At 41.8% G+C, this 16,592-nt stretch overlaps 1 protein-coding gene across 1 annotated transcript in view; it reads left to right on the top strand.

Annotated features, from left to right (window-relative positions):
- LOC123520558 overlaps positions 1–16,592 on the top strand; it is a 101,893-nt gene that overhangs the window by 59,051 nt on the left and 26,250 nt on the right. Inside the window, exon 3 of the mRNA XM_045282932.1 lies at positions 6,068–9,339. Within this exon, the coding sequence (XP_045138867.1) occupies positions 6,068–9,339 (3,272 nt within the window). The remainder of the gene's footprint in view (positions 1–6,067; positions 9,340–16,592) is intronic.

Genomic DNA, 16,592 nt, shown 5'->3' with positions numbered 1-16,592 from the left:
ACAAATTCCTGTGGAGTGTCAAATCTATTTTTTAGTTCATTATACAGGCAACCCCCACTTAACAAAAATTCACACAACAAAATTTCACTACAACGAAGGTTGTATTTTACTTCCATCTGCTCGTTTAACAAACACCAAACTCGCTTTAACAAAGTTTTATCCAGGCAGTTTTTTCCAAGTTTGAAAGCACCGCCATATCACGCAAGCCGACAGGCTTTTGAATATACCAGCGCCTCTTGTGAACAACACGCGCACCACTCACTACCCCTGTTCAAAACATTAAGAGCGTCAGGAGCAACTCGTTTTCCCTTGCTCAACTTACCACCAAAACGCCCTGCAATGTTGCCTAGTGTTACTAAGAAGACTAGGAAGTCTCATACTCTCGAAGTGAAGCTGGATATTATTCACAGACACGAGAGAGGCGAGAAAACTAATAGCATTGCTTGCCACCATCTTGACTCAATCTACTGTCTCTACTATTTTCAAGTCAACAGACTCTATTAAGAGGGCTGGTGAGACTGTATCTTCCTTGCAAGCTAAAAGAACCACCTGAACTCGTGACTCTACAATGGATAAAATGGAAAGCCTTGTGGAAATGTGGTACATAAGTTTTGTATGTGATACAATGATGCGCCCTTTGTTTACATTCCACAGTTGCCGGTTTGTGTCTTTCCCGTTTCCTTCTCCCTCCCTTCATAAATTTAAGATCATCAACATTATAAAGTTACTTACATATATTAGTGTACATTATAATGACTTAAATTAAACTGCCTAAATGTTTAACTTCATAATTTTTACTTTCATTAAACCTTTCACTGCACTCTCACTTTGTTTACTCTCAATGGAAGTTCAAGTTAGGGATTAAACTTGTTATAATCGGTTTGCTTAACAAAGTTTCGCTTATCAAAGGTTTATTTTTAGGAACGTAACCCCTTTGTTAAGCGAGGGTTGCCTGTGCCTGTTGTTCCCTTTTGCGACTGCTTCTTCCAGATGTGTTCGGGTAACTTGCAATGAATCAATGTTCCTGTTTCCTTCTGCTACGTCTTCCTTGAGACGTGAACTGGTGTTACACAGTCTGCAGAGTGGCTTGGAAAAACAGTCCATGAAATACCGCAGTCCCTGCAGTATTACTAATGAAATACTGCGGTATTTTACTAGTAATTCACTATCACTCACTGCCATGGAGTCAAGGTTATCCTCATGGCATGAGCGTATATGAATACTAAGATATGATATTCCATTATAGCAGGCAATAGAGGAGTGGAAACAAATTTAATATCGTGGTGAAAGACAACACACCAAGCTAAAAAGGTCACAAGGAGAAGAAGAAGCGACCAAGTCGCTGGAGTCTTCGCCATCTGTGGCCAATCTCATCATCTCTGCTTTATTATTTGGTATTTCATGTAAGATTTCACTTTATGCATTACAAAACAATCCTTTCTTAGGGGCAAGGTTTGTTAAAAGCTAATAGAAATGTTGTTTTGTGAACATATATGCATATATAAGACAGTAACACCACCTCCAGAGGTGTTCCCAGCAACCTCAGAGCAACCTCGTCACTGTCCCTCCAAGTATTCATGGAAACCATTTCACAGCAGGAGGTTGCTCTGAGGTTGTTAAAGAATCTTGGATCCAGCTCCAGGAGCGCTAGAGACAGGCGGGGAGCCAGACAATCACAGCAAAGCTGTCATGTTCGGTCCCTCACCCGGCAAATTCAAACCCAGAAAATTCGCTAAAACGGATGTGGTTGTACGTTATGCGGACTTTTTGGTCTAACTTTATATAGTACGTTAAACCGGAAATTTGTTAGACAAACGTTCATTAAGCGGAGTCTTACTGTACTGACTTTAACTTGACCACCTTTGGAGCTTATTATCTCTTCCCTTCCCCCCTCTTTTTTAACTGCATTACATATTACTTACATGCATTACCAATTAAATGAATAAATGGAATATGAAAGGGTCTATTGTAAGCATAAATATAATCATAATAATCTTGGCAAACACTAAAAGCCTACTACAAGCGGCAAACCATAAAGCAACTGATAAAGGACACAGATGTGCCTGGCAAACCCACTATCAGTGAATGGTGGAAGTCGTATAACATCAAGCATACCTTAGATAACATCAAGTCATCTTGGGACGAAGTGAAGATGTCTACCATGAACTTGGCGTGCCACTCACAGTACTGACTTTAACTTGCTCACCTTTGGAGCCTATTATCTCTTCCCCTCCCCCTTTTTTAACTGCATTACATATTACTTAAATGCATTACTAATTAGATGAATAAATGGAATATTAAAGGGTCTACTGTAAGCACAAATATTTCTTAATAATAATGGCAAACACTAAAAGCCTACTACAAGTGGTGAACCATGCAGCATCTGATAAAGGGCACAGATGGGCCTTGCAAGCCCATTATCAGAAAATGTTGGAAGTCGTATAACATCAAGTCATCTTGGGACGAAGTGAAGACGTCTACCATGAACTTGGCATGAAATAAAGTATGGCCGGAATGCACGCATGACATCCAAGGCTTTGTTGAAGACAACATCGGTGCGATCAGAAATGACATAGTAAATCTGTGCCATAGGACTGGCTTCGATGAAGTTGATGTTCAAGATCTTTTGGAAAGCCATGCTGAATCTTTCTCTCAAATGATGAACTTATAAAGCTAGACAAAGCATCACAGGAGGCAGAAAAAGAGGGAGACAAGGAAGAAGAACCTGTGTGTGGCCTGGACATCAAAACTTAGAGATAATGTCTCGGTGGTATCGATAAAGCTCTGGAAACCCTGAAGGAACATGGCCCAAATCCTGCCAGGAGTAGCAAAGTGACTCATGACGTAGAGAAAAGTGTCCAGATTTATCAAGAAATCTATGATGAAAAAACAAGAAAAAATTAACTAGTCCTCCATCTACTCCCTACTCTTTTAGGGAGGCGGTGGCGTAGTGGATAAGGTGGTGAGCGTGGGATCGAGCAGACATCCACACGTAGGTTCAAATCCCACCACGTAGAGCCTTAAAACACTTTGTCATTTGTCGAGTAGTTTAAAGTTACCTACATGTCACCATGATACCCAGTTCCAGAGTTTTTCGGAACCAGGGATTGATGCCTTACTTTGCGTCTAGATAAAGGGACGTACATGTACATGTGTAGGGGTCGTGATGCATAATGAGTTATGAACCTGATACTTGAGTAATGTAAGGGATGGCTAACTACTTTTCCTCAATAATGGCAGTACTGAATAACTGCAGGAGGAAATTTTTTGCAGTTTGAAATTTGGCTGTACTTTTTGGATGGTATTGTTTGATGTCGGACAGAGGTTTAGTTGCCATACACAGCAGCAAGTTTTGAAAGAGTATTCCAGATCTGATGCATGTACGAGTACATGTATTTTCCAGGGAGAAGCGGCAGTTTTACCGATGCAAAAGATTGGAATGCTTTGCATTCCAATCTTTTACATAATAATAATAATAATAATAATAATAACAATGATAATAATAATAACAATGATAATAATAATAATAATGATAATAATAATAATAATAATAATAATAATAATAACAACAACAATAAAACAAAACTCAAAAGTGCCACATAACAAAAATTAACACCAACTTTTTTTTTTTTTTTTTTCACCCTCTCCCCCGGTGTAGTGTAGTGGAGTTTCCCCGATCCGGTTTCCAGCCTTGCTCTAGATGCATGAGCGGCGCAGGTGTGGCTGCGATACTATTAGGTGATTCGTTTCCACGCCACCCCGCCAAACAGGTCTCCCTTCCTGACACTCATACACTCCCTCGTCCCCAGCAACTCACCACCTCTTGTTGTATCGTACTCTGAAAAGTCTCTGATACCTCGCTACGTCACACCAGACTCAAACCATTAGCACAAACGGCAGTAAACACGGGGGCTACGTGCCATATCCACATTTATCATCGCAGTATATGCATATACATTATATAACATTTCTTTCACTATTTTAGATGCCCATGTCACTAATACTTCGCCGATTCATCATCAAACATTATTCATGATGTACAAATACATAAAAAATAACTCAAATATCCAGATGTTTTGGCCTGTAACATCAAGATCAAGATCAAGATCACTTGTGACGTCACGGCTCTTATGCCTTTTCGATTAAATGCCACTATTTTGCTGGTCCGTATATTTCTCATGGTTTCCTTCAATTTTGAGGCCATTCCAAGGTATTCTATGGGGTACAACCTCGACAGAGTGACTGCATCATAGATGATTAGACGTCCACCATCATTACCAGGCAAATCTGTACTAAACTATTCTGTTGTGTTCCATCAAAGCTTTCGTCGTGTAGTGCCACCTTGTGGTGGGTTCCGGGAACATTGCGTCTAGGTGGTTACTCCCAAGATGAGCTGTGGGGGTGATATGGGCCCTAATATGGGTACCACTATAAGTAAAATTGCCTGCACCACTAATGGGAGGAAGCTGAACAACACTTCCCATACACTCTTCAAGTGTGCCTACAGGCACTATAGGCCTTACTGTAAAAAAAAAAAAAAAAAAAAAAAAAAAAAAAAAAAGAAAAGAAAAGAAAAGTCAGACATGCCGTCTCTATCATACCTGCCGACCCTGCTACAGCTGGCCCTTCCTCTATATCCTCTTTTTTCAAAACATTGAAACGTACCGACCCCGATGCAGCTGCTTCCAACAGTGCAGACGTCGATGTCTTATCCTTGTCTGCCCACTCAGCAGAAGATGAGTAAGGGCTGAAATCCCTACTGTCCCTTAGCCCCGGGGAGGACATCATCTGATAGAATACATAGTGATTGAAAGGTAAATAAGAATATTTTCTGTTTATTTCTTTTGCGCAGTAGTTCACTTGTTTTTTTTTTTAGTGATTATTTTCATGTATTTTCATTTCTGTAGGGGTGACTTTTGACGTGCTGGAACGCATTCCCTATTATTACATGTTATAATGGGGTTCAGTATACGGTAAATTTGATATACGGTAAGGTTTTCTTCAGGAATGCATATGTACCGTATAACGAGAACTTACTGTACATGGCGAGTGAAAGGTAAATAAAAACATTTTGTTTGTTTCTTTTGTGCAGTACTTTGTTTTTTTTAATGACTTTTCATGTATTTTAGTTTCTGTATGGGTGACCTTTGACGTGCTGGAACGCATTCCCTAGTATTACATGTTATAATGAGTTCGGTATACGGCAATTTCCATTTACGGTAAGGTTTTCAGGAACGCATATGTACCGTATAACGAGGACTTACTGTATAAGATGGAATTAACAGTACCTAAGTTATTGGTACAAAAGTACTACTAGAAACAAGCACACAAGTGAAAAGGCGGAAATCTATATACTGACAAAACAAAAAGTGTTACAATGTTTGTGTCAAGATGTTTTGTGTAATCTGTATGAACTGTAAGTTATTCCAGGAAAGATAAAAGGTTAAACAAAGCAAAACTTAAAACTTAGCATGTGGCTGCTGGTAATGCTAGGTAGGACAGTCCCTGGAGGTCAGGTCACATGTTTGTGCAAGACAAAAGTGTGGGCAAGTGTTGGGAGATGATAGTGATGATGATGATGATGATGAGGAGGAGGAGGAGGAGGAGGAGGAGGAGGAGGAGGAGGAGGACGGAGACGACGACCAGCCTCCTCCTCCTCCTCCTCCTCCTCCTCCTCCTCCTCCTCCTCCTCCTCCTCCTCCTCCTCCTCCTCCTCCTCCTCCTCCTCCTCTCCTAAGACTTGCGAGCGGAGGGCACGAGCAGAGAGCGGAGAGCAGAGAGCACAAGTGGACAGAGGGAGTACAAGTGGAAGCACGAGTGGAGAATGAGGAAAAAGATTGTGATGGGAGAATTAGAAGAAAAGAGCTGTCTGCTCCGCTGCTCTTATTTCTGACTTTTGGTGCTCGCACTCCTCCGCTTGTGATTTGGAAGTCCACTCTGAGCGGAGTGGAGGAGTGGAAATAAAAGTGCTCTTGCCCACCTCTGTTGATATCATATGTAATGTAGTTAGGTTACTAACTGATAATAGTAGCATATTATAAATTATTTTCTTTGATTTACATTCCAGATTGAGAATTCATCACAGAAGAATTCGGAAGGATTAGAAGTTGTTCACATCCCTGTTTCAAGACATCTTAATTCTTCTTCTTCTGCCAATCTCCAAGAGCTCCACTCATCTGTCACTATGAATGATGTGCTTTCCAGTAATTCGCACACACAACTCATGCATACTCTTACTGCATTTCCTTTGACAGATACACTGAATAATTCCATCAATCTTCAGCAGAATAGTGCAACTCTCTCACCAGCTCTTACTCATTCTCTTACACAAAGTCAAATCCTGGATGCTCTTAGTGTAGAGAGAGTGCTTTTGCCTTCCAGAAGTAACTTGGGACAGGCAATAGGTAGTGAGGAACGTACAGTGGAGATGAATGATTTGTCTACAATTCAAGAACAGGAAAACTTTACTTCTTGTCCAGAGCAACCAGGTTCTTCATCAGTTGTACCCTCAGTTAAGGAATCAGAAGTCTCTAAGTCTATAGATGCCTCCAATCTTTGTACTTCACAGATAAATTCCCACCAGATAAGTGCACCACAGTTGGGTAATTTGCATCTTTTAGCAGAGAATGATGTTGATGCTTCTCTCTCTGAGAAGGTCTCCACTGCTACAACTACCACCTCATCAATAATTGCTTCTAATCGCATGTTAAATAAACTCCTGGACACTACCAAGCCTCACATTCCATCCCAGGTGAGCAAGGCAGCGGAGATAGCACATCTTGTCCCCAACCCTACTGCTCGACTCTCTTCCAGCTCTTCTGCTCGCTCTGGGGAAATAGAAGATGGTACAGAAATAGCTTTCACTGTTTCTAGCTGTGGCTCAAATTCACTTACTTCAACTTGCAGCTCTATGGCCAGCATGTGTACAGTTACTACCAGTGTGACTGGAGCTGGTGGAGGAATAGGAAACAAGGCATTGTCATCTTCATCTAATGATAGTATCTTCAATTTGCCAACAAACTTTCCAACTCCATGTGCTACCCTGGTAGTACCTACTTCTGTCTCTCATGGTCAAATCACATCTCAGAGACAGCTAGATGCTGTCAACCAAGCTTTGATAAGCTCTCAAGGCACACCCAGCATTGGTGAACAACAGTTGGAAGGATTAAATGCTGTTGGTTTAAGACATTTCTCCACAATGTCTAACATGTCCCAAAATCACACAGTAACCAATTGCAATGTGTCTAATGTCAGTAGTCTTGCCATTGTGTTACCACCAGACAAAGCTGCAAGAAAAGGAGTGTCTAGTCTTCAGCCAAGTAATTTGACTAAATCATTCAATGTGATGGGAGTCCTAGAAGGGCTCAGCAAAGGAGGGACATTGTTGGACCCAAACCCTCGGTTTCAGAATGGTTCTTGTACTAAATCAGGTCTTATTACTTCTACTGATCCTATGTTTACATCTGTGGCAGTTACCTCTAGATGTTCTTCTCCAGCTTCTCTTGGTTCAGTAATAACAACAAGATCTGGCACCTCTTCCACTGAAGGATCAGGGAGGATTAAGGCTAATCTCTCAGATACTAAAGTTTCTCATCAGACTCTAGTTGAGCTTCTCACCAGAGCTCCAACCTCTCATGGAGGAGGTAATAGTGGTGGAGCAGGCATGTCCCTTATGTGTCTGCCTGATTCTCGACCTCCCCACACTAGTGATGTACTATTGTCAGAGCTTCATCGTAGTGATGAAAGTGACCTAAGTCTTGGTGCTACGCTGTCCTCCACCACAGGTGAGGAAATCCACAATGCAAGCAGCCTGGCAACAGACGCTTCACTTGTCACTGGCATGGGAGGGGATTCTGCTCCTTTGCAAGAACTACCTTCCCCTCCCCTCTCCAGTTTCAATTTGCCAAATATAGCAGGAGACTTTATGGTTAATGAAGTGTCTGGAAGTAAGAACTGTCATCCAAGTCAGGTACAGCTCTCTGCACTTCTCTCAAACCTCCCCACAACTGACTTTGACAGATTTCTTGATAACTCAAACACAAGTATGTGCATAGACATAAGTCTATCAGACTCTGAAGTTTCACTTAATGCTGAATCTTCTTTTACCTACTCTCCAGGCAAATCACATGTCCATAAAAAATCACTATCAACTACAGCTTCAGAGCTAACTTTTACCAGTGCCCTTAAAGCTGTCACTACAAAATCTGGTAGTGAGGAAGGAAAGCTACCCTCAGATCATGAATCTCCCTGTAAATTACTGAACCATGAACAGCAACTTGCTTCAGAACAAGAGCCAGCCAAGTCTCTTAAGGTTAATTCAGTGTTAGATAGTTCAGACTGTTTCCCAACCCAAGAAAGCCTGAATCAAATAGAAAAAACAGAAACACCCGCAGTTAACATTTCAAAAACAAATATGAAAATACATAACAAGTCTCAAAGCCAAAAAGGAAAGAGGAAAGAAGTACTTCGAAAAAACGAACTTTTAGTACAGCAGGTGGCATGTTATAAGTGTCGTTTGTGTTCCTTTCTGAATCAAGATAAAAATGAGATGGTTATTCATATGAGAGAACATCACAGGCAGTACTATTCTGATACTGAGGAATCTGAGGATGAAGTTGGGCAAAGGGCAAATTCTAAGAAAGTTAAGATACTGATGCCCCAGAATGCATGTGAGCAACCCGAAGGTACAAGTAGTGGCAATGATGACAAAAGATCTGTCAGAATTATCAGGGAGAACAATAAAAAAAAAAATACATCCCTAGAGTCTGCTAAAGAAAGAAGCCATCCGATGAAGGAAGAAAATGAAGATGTATCAGGAAAGGTGGGTATGCATATCAAAAGTGAACCAAGAGATGTGGGTGAATTTGAAGGTTGCCTTATTGACGAGGAGGAAGAAGAAAGTGCAGGACTAACCATTGAACTTGGTGAAAGTGTTGGGAATAATACAGGTAGTGAGCAGGAATATGCAGAGGAAGATGATACTAATGAAAGCATTGTAACCAGTGAGAGTGCCATCACAACTACAAAAGTTAGTGGAATACAAGCCAGCCAATATCTAGGTTCAAAAAACAAGGTAGGCATCAAGAAGAAAAATGCCAAAAAATCAGTGGATGACACAGCTTGTATTCGCTGTGATGTTAATGGGTGTGGTGTGCGTATGAAGAGTGAAACGAACATAATCTATCATCGCAAATGCCATGTCAACTCTATGCTGCAGTGCCAAGAGTGCCTTTCTACCAAGTTTCAAGGTTGGCGAGATTTAGCACTTCATCTATGGAGACATCATCTCATTGACATGGAGCTTCATAAGTGTGACAAATGTGACTACAAATCCTACAGGTAAGTTATTTTTTTTTATGCAGTTTGTGAAGGGACTATCACACTAGCACATTTTCTGTCAACTTTTATTGTCAAATTTCTGAAAATTGACAATCTCTAATGTTTGCTCCATCACATGCATAGCCTTTTATATACATATTTGTCAACAGTAAACAAAAATGGCTATGGGCTCTCTCTCTCTCTCTCTCTCTCTCTCTCTCTCTCTCTCTCTCTCTCTCTCTCTCTCTCTCTCTCTCTCTCTCTCTCTCTCTCTCTCTCTCTCTCTCTCTCTCTCTCTCTCTCTCTCTCTCTCAACTAACTCTCCAGGCGACAGACTCAGCCAGTCCAGGAACACAATTCTCCATGAATGTAGCTCTGGTATTGCAGGGACAAACAGTCACTGTTCCTCACCTTATTTCAAGTTTTGTAAGTTACAGGTGAGCCAAATGAGTTAAGATAGTATCCAGTATGCAAAAATAGAGAAACAACTTCCAAAATATAAACATTTATCAAGTCAAGTCAGCCACTTCTTGGCATTATATATCCACAAGATATATAATGAGTGAAATATCTAATTGATATTTTTAAGAATAATGTTTATTACTATATCTATACATAAGAACATAAGAAAAGAGGGAAGCTGCAAGAGCCCGCCAGGCCTATATGAGGCAGTCCCTGTGTGTTTAAGCTACCTAGTTCCATCTATCATCCCCATCCATGAACTTATCTAACCTTCTTTTAAAGCTCCCCATTGACTTGGCCCAGACTACACGATCATTGAGACCATTCCACTCATCAACCACTCTGTTTGAAAACCAGTTTTTTCCCATTTCTTTCCTAAACCTGATTTTTCAAGTTTAAACCCATTTTTTTTGTGTGTAATTTAACTTGTCATTCATATACTTATTTTGCAATTTGTACAGTGTTTTCTTGTCACATGCTGTGCTACACATAAGAAATACTATAAAGAACAACAAAACTCAGAGAAACAGAAGGTTGCAAAGATATATATATATATATATATATATATATATATATATATATATATATATATATATATATATATATATATATATATATATATATATAAAGAAAAATAGAAACAAGGAGGAAAGGAAGAGACACAATGAACTGCAAGGGGAAAAAAATAATGAATGGTCAAAGGAGGAGAAGGCATTTTTTTGGAGAATTATAGGAGACAGGATAAGGAAATGGTATATAAAAGGACCACAGGGTAATAGAGAGACTGTCCATATGAAAGAGATTAAAGTAACCAAGCTTGAAATAAAAGAGTTGATGACGGAATTAGATGAGGAGAAGGCAATGGGACCGGATGAAGTCTCAGGCAGAATATTAAAAGAATGTAGAGAAGAACTAGCAAGTCCTATATACAACATCATAAAATGCTCAATAGAAAATGGAACAGTACCAATAGAATGGAAAAGATATGAGGTGGTTCCCATATATGAGCAAAAGGAAGGAAGAACCTTTAAATTACAGACCAGTATCACTAACTAGTGTAATATGCAAGATGTGTGAAAGAGTAATAAAGAAACAATGTATTGAGTTTCTTGAAGACAACAAATTATTATCAAATAGCCAATTTGGTTTTAGAAAAGGTTGGTCATGTGTAACAAATTTATTGAGTTTCTACTATAGAATAGTTGATAAAGTACAAGAGAGAGAGGGATGGATTGACTGTTTTTATTTAGATTTTAAAAAAGGTGTTTGATAAAGTGCCACATGAAAGATTACTATGGAAATTAGAAAAGAGGGGTGGCTTAAAAGAAAGCACATTGAGATAGATGGAAAATTACTTGAGGGGGAGAGAAATAAGGACGGTAGTTAAAGATATGAAATCCAAGTGGAGAGCAGTAGACAGCAGAGTGCCACATGGGTCAGTATTGGCGCCATTACTTTTTCTCATATATAAACAACTTTTTTTTTTTTTTTTTATGTAGGGAAGAGGGCCAGCCAAGGGCCAAAAAAAGAAAGTTAGAAAAAGGCCCACTTGAGCGCTGGCTCTCCAAAAAGTTCAAAAAGTGCCAAAACCGTCAGCCAGAATTAGGGGAGCAAATGCCTCGATACCTCCCTCTTAAAAGAAGACAAGTTGTAGGAATTCGGAAATACAGATGCAGGGAGGGAGTTCCAGAGTTTACCGGTGAAAGGGATGAATGATTGAGCGTACTGGTTAACTGTTGCATTAGAGAGTTGGACAGAATAGGGATGAGAGGAAGAAGAAAGCCTTGTGCAGTGTTGCCACAGGAGGAGGGGAGGCATACAGTTAGCAAGATCAGTAGAACAGTTACCATGAAAATAGCGATAAAACATAGAAAGGGATGCAACATTTCGGCGGTGAGAAAGAGACTGAAGACAGTTAGTCAGAGGAGGGGAGTTGATGAGACGAAGAGCTTTCGATTCCATCCTGCGAAGAGTACTCCATACAGGGACGGATAAGGCCCTTATACAGAGTAAGCAGTTGGAGGGGCGAGAAAAACTGTCGGAGACGCCTCAGAACAACTAATTTCATAGAAGCTGTTTTAGCAAGAGATGAGATGTGAAGTTTCCAGTTAAGATTATGAGCAAAGGACAGACTGAGGATATTCATTGTGGAAGAGGGAGACAGTTGAGTGTCATTGAAGAAGAGGGGATAGTTGTCTGGAAGGTTGTGTCGAGTTGATAGATGGAGGAATTGAGTTTTGAGGCATTGAAAACTACTAGATTTTCTCTGCCCCAATCGGAAATCTTAGAAAGATCGGAAGTCAGGCGTTCCGTGGCATCCCGCGTGATCTGTTGACTTCCTGAAGGGTTGGACGTCTCTGAAAGAACGTGGAAAGATGTAGGTGGTATCATCAGCGTAGGAGTGGATAGGGCAAGAAGTTTGGTTAAGAAGGTCATTAATGAATAATAGAAAGAGAGTGGGTGACAGGACAGAACCCTGAGGAACACCACTATTAATAGGTTTAGGAGAAGAACAGTAGCCGTCTACCACAGCAGCAATAGAGCGGTCGGAAAGGAAACTTGAGATAAAGTTGCAGAGAGAAGGATAGAAGCCGTAGGAGGGCAGTTTTGAAATCAAAGCTTTATGCCAGACTCTATCAAAAGCTTTTGATATGTCTAACGCAACAGCAAAAGTTTCAACGAAATCTCTAAAAGAGGATGACCAAGACTCAGTAAGGAAAGCCAGAAGATCACCAGTAGAGCGACCTTGACGGAAGTCATACTGGCGATCAGACAGAAGATTGTGAAGTGACAGATGTTTGAGAATCTTCCTATTCAGGATGGATTCAAAAACTTTAGACAAGCAAGAGATTAAAGCTATAGGACGGTAGTTTGAGGGGTTAGAACGGTCACCCTTTTTAGGAACAGGCTGAATGTAGGCAAACTTCCATCAGGTCCATAAGCCTTCCGAGGGTTTAGGCCAGCAAGGGCATGGAAAACATCATTACTAAGAATTTTGATTGTAGACATGAAATAGTCAGAGGGAGGAGGAGAGGGAGGGACAAGCCCAGAATCGTCCAAGGTGGAGTTGTGAGCAAAGGTTTGAGAAAAGAGTTCAGGTTTAGAGACAGATGAGATGGCAGTGGTGCCATCAGGATGAAATAAAGGAGGGAAAGATGAAGAAGTGAAGTTATTTGAGATGTTTTTGGCTAGATGCCAGAAGTCACGAGGAGAGTTTGAGTTTGAAAGATTTTGACATTTCCTATTTATGAAAGAGTGTTTGGCAAGTTGAAGAACAGACTTGGCATGATTCCGGCAGAGATATAAAGTGCATGAGATTCAGGAGATGGAAGGCTCAAGTACCTTTTGTGGGCAACCTCTATCATGTATAGCACGAGAACAGGCTGAGTTAAACCAAGGTTTAGAAGGTTTAGGTTGAGAAAAGAATGAGGAATGTACGCCTCCATGCCAGATACTAACACCTCTGTTATGCGTTCAGCACAAAGAGATGGGTCTCTGACACGGAAGCAATAATCATTCCAGGGAAAATCAGCATAATACCTCCTCAGGTCCCCCCAACTGGCAGAGGCAAAACGCCAGAGGCACCTTCGCTTTGGGGATCCTGCAGAGGATTGGAAAAATAGGACAAGATACAGAAATGAGATTGTGATCGGAGGAGCCCAACGGAGATGAAAGGGTGACAGCATAAGCAGAAGGGTTAGAGGTGAGGAAGAGATCAAGAATGTTGGGCGTGTCTCCAAGACGGTCAGGAATACGAGTAGGGTGTTGCACCAGTTGCTCTAGGTCATGGAGGATAGCAAAGTTGAAGGCTAGTTCACCAGGATGGTCAGTGAAGGGAGAGGAAAGCCAAAGCTGGTGGTGAACATTGAAATCTCCAAGAATGGAAATCTCAGCGAAAGGGTAGAGGGACAGAATGTGCTCCACTTTAGAAGTTAAGTAGTCGAAGAAATTACTATAGTCAGAAGAGTTAGGGGAGAGATAAACAGCACAGATGAATTTAGTTTGAGAGTGACTGTTAAGTCGTAGCCAGATGGTGGAAAATTCGAAAGACTCAAGAGCGTGGGCACGAGAGCAAGTTAAGTCATTGTGTACATAGACGCAACATCCAGCTTTGGAATGAAAATGAAAATAGAGAAAGTAGGAGGGAACAGAGAAGGGGCTACTGTCAGTTGCCTCAGACAGCTGTGTTTCGGTGGGGAAAAGAAGATGAGGTTTAGTAGAGGAGAGGTGGTGTTCCACAGATTGAAAATTAGATCTAAGACTGCGAATGTTGCAGAAGTTAATGTAGAAAAAGTTGAGTGAGGTGTCAAGGCATTTGTGGTTTTCAACAGGAGAGGTGTCCGACCTGGGGACATTTTTGGTCCCCTCCCCAGAGGGGGACTCCAAGGCGTTGTTTATTTGGGGTCCCATTTTTCTTTTAAATTTTGATTTGGAGTGAAGGGTGTATGTGTGGTAAGTGCATGTAGTTTTGTGTGAAGAAGGAGAGCTGTCTTTAAGAGGGTAGGCTGTGACTACCCCCTTGAGTTGTGAGACACAAAGGGAAACATTCAACGAGATCACAACTAGCTTTAATGGAAGGTTCACAGCACCTCCTGAACTAGTGCTATTAGATCTCACTGGGAGTAAGTTATTGTTTCGGTAGGTGTCTACTACCTCCTCCTCCTCCTCCTCCACAAGCTAGAGGGAGTGAACAGCTACATAAATTTGTCATTGAAATGGGAAAAAGTGAAAGACGACCAGTGGGAATCTATAAGATGGGAGATGGAGTAGAACTAGAAAAAGTAAAAAGGAAAAGAACTTGGGAGTGATGATGGAAGAAAACAATCAACCGGTAAGCCATATTGATAGAATTTTCAGAGACATATAATTTGCTAAGGAATATTGGATTAGCATTTCATTACATGGACAAAGAAATGATAAAGAAATTGGTAAGTACTGAAATATGACCTAGATTGTAATATCCAGGAGTTGTGTGGACCTCCCATAAAAAGAAACATATAAAGAAATTGGAGAGCCTACAAAAAAATGGCTAGAAGACTGGTTCCAGAATTTAAAGAGATGACATATGAGGAGAGACTAAAAGCTATGGATCTACCAACCCTGGAACAGAGAAGAGAGAGAGGGGATCTGATACAAGTTTATAAATTGATCAACGGAATGGATCAAGTGGATAATGAGAAACTAATCCTGAGAGAAGAATATGACATTAGAAGCTCACGATTGCATAGTAAGAAACTGAGGAAGGGAAGATGTCTGAGAAATGTTAAAAAATATAGTTTCCCGCAAAGATGTGTTGAGACTTGGAACAGTTTGAGTGAGGAAGTGGTGTCAGCAACAAGTGTGCAGTTTTATGGAAAAATTGGATAAGTGTAGATATGGAGACGGGGCCACACGAGCATAAAGCCCAGGCCCTGTAAAACTACAACTAGGTAAATACAACTAGGTAAATACAACATGCACCTTAGGTCAGTTTTTTGCTAGCTTTTTTATGTAAAGAATCATTCTTACAAGCTTCGTGAAACTTTGCGATATTCTATTGCTATCCATAGTTATTTTCATTGGAAATTTTATTTCTGTCACAGACACCTGTTTTTCATACAAAATATAGCAGTTTCACTGCTCCACATACCTTTTCGCCGAGAAACCACCCACTTTAGCGCTACACCTGGCAGCGCGGCGCTCATTGCTGCCGCCAGCACACTGCGTGGGCAACCGTCAGTTATTTCACGGCGCGCAGAGCGAGTAGACCTGTGTTTCCGCCGCTGCTTCCTTTCTTCCTCGCCTTTTTTCGCCTTTTTTTCTCCTGTTTCTATGGAGGAAGATTCTAGTGATGTTCCTGTGTCTCCGGGGCTGTCTGTTCCCGTCCTGGAGGGTGTTTTGGCCAGCCATATGGACGCCCCTGCCGGTCCTTCTGCAGTGTTTACGTCTCCTTCGCCACAGCCCACGAGGCGGATTTGCTCTAGGCCTGACTGTTCCAGGGTCTTGGGTAGTGTCCTCCATGATCCTCATTCGGTCTGTATCAAGTGCAGGGAGTTTTGCAGCCTAGGTAAGAGGTGTGATGAGTGTTCTGGCTGGAGCAAGGATAAGATTCTTACCGCCTACAAGTATCATGCGGGTTGAGGCGCAAGCGGGAGGCTAAAGCTAACTTAAAGGGTAAGTCTAAGGGCTCTCTTACCCGGTCTGGTATCAGCAGTGACACAAGCCATATGTCTGGGGATTCTAGCTCTCAGGTCTCCTCTGCTGGTTCTGTTGGAGGTGTTGCCCTTCAGGCAGGCAGTGTAATTTCTCAGGATGAGCTCACTGCTGATGATTCAGCTTCTCCAGGGGTCTAAGCCTCCAGTCTCTATAGATCTTTCCCTGTTTTTGGAATCCTGGCAGGAGCAACTCCTTGCTTCTGTTGACAGCCTGGTGTCTTCACATGGTTGGGAGAGTTACATAACCCTGTGTCTTCCCTGGCTACTGACCCACCTCTTTCAGCTCTCCCCTCGTCCTCGGACAGAGACCTGATGAAGTTCAGTGTCCTGCCCCCCCAGAGTCCTGACGCAAAAAGGTGTGTGCAGTCACATCAAGTCAGGGGGCCAGGGGGGGCTGTCCGGGGCCTTGAGGTGGCTTCCAAGTGTTCTCATCCTCCTAAGGATGATGCTAGAAGGATCAAGAAGTCCTGCCCCACCTCAGTGGTGACCGGTGCCCTGGCTCCTTCCCAGGCCTGGTCGGTGGGGGGGGACAGGGAGAGGGTGGACCAGTGCACTGCTCCTGGCCCCTCCCCCAAGGCCCCGGGTGAGGGCCCAGGCAAGGGTGATGCTCTGCCCCTT

The sequence above is a fragment of the Portunus trituberculatus genome, chromosome 47 (assembly GCF_017591435.1).
Source record: "Portunus trituberculatus isolate SZX2019 chromosome 47, ASM1759143v1, whole genome shotgun sequence".
Lineage (NCBI taxonomy): Eukaryota > Metazoa > Arthropoda > Malacostraca > Decapoda > Portunidae > Portunus > Portunus trituberculatus.
The sequence above is the reverse complement of the archived record's forward strand: the minus strand, read 5'-3'. Positions and strand labels throughout refer to the sequence as shown.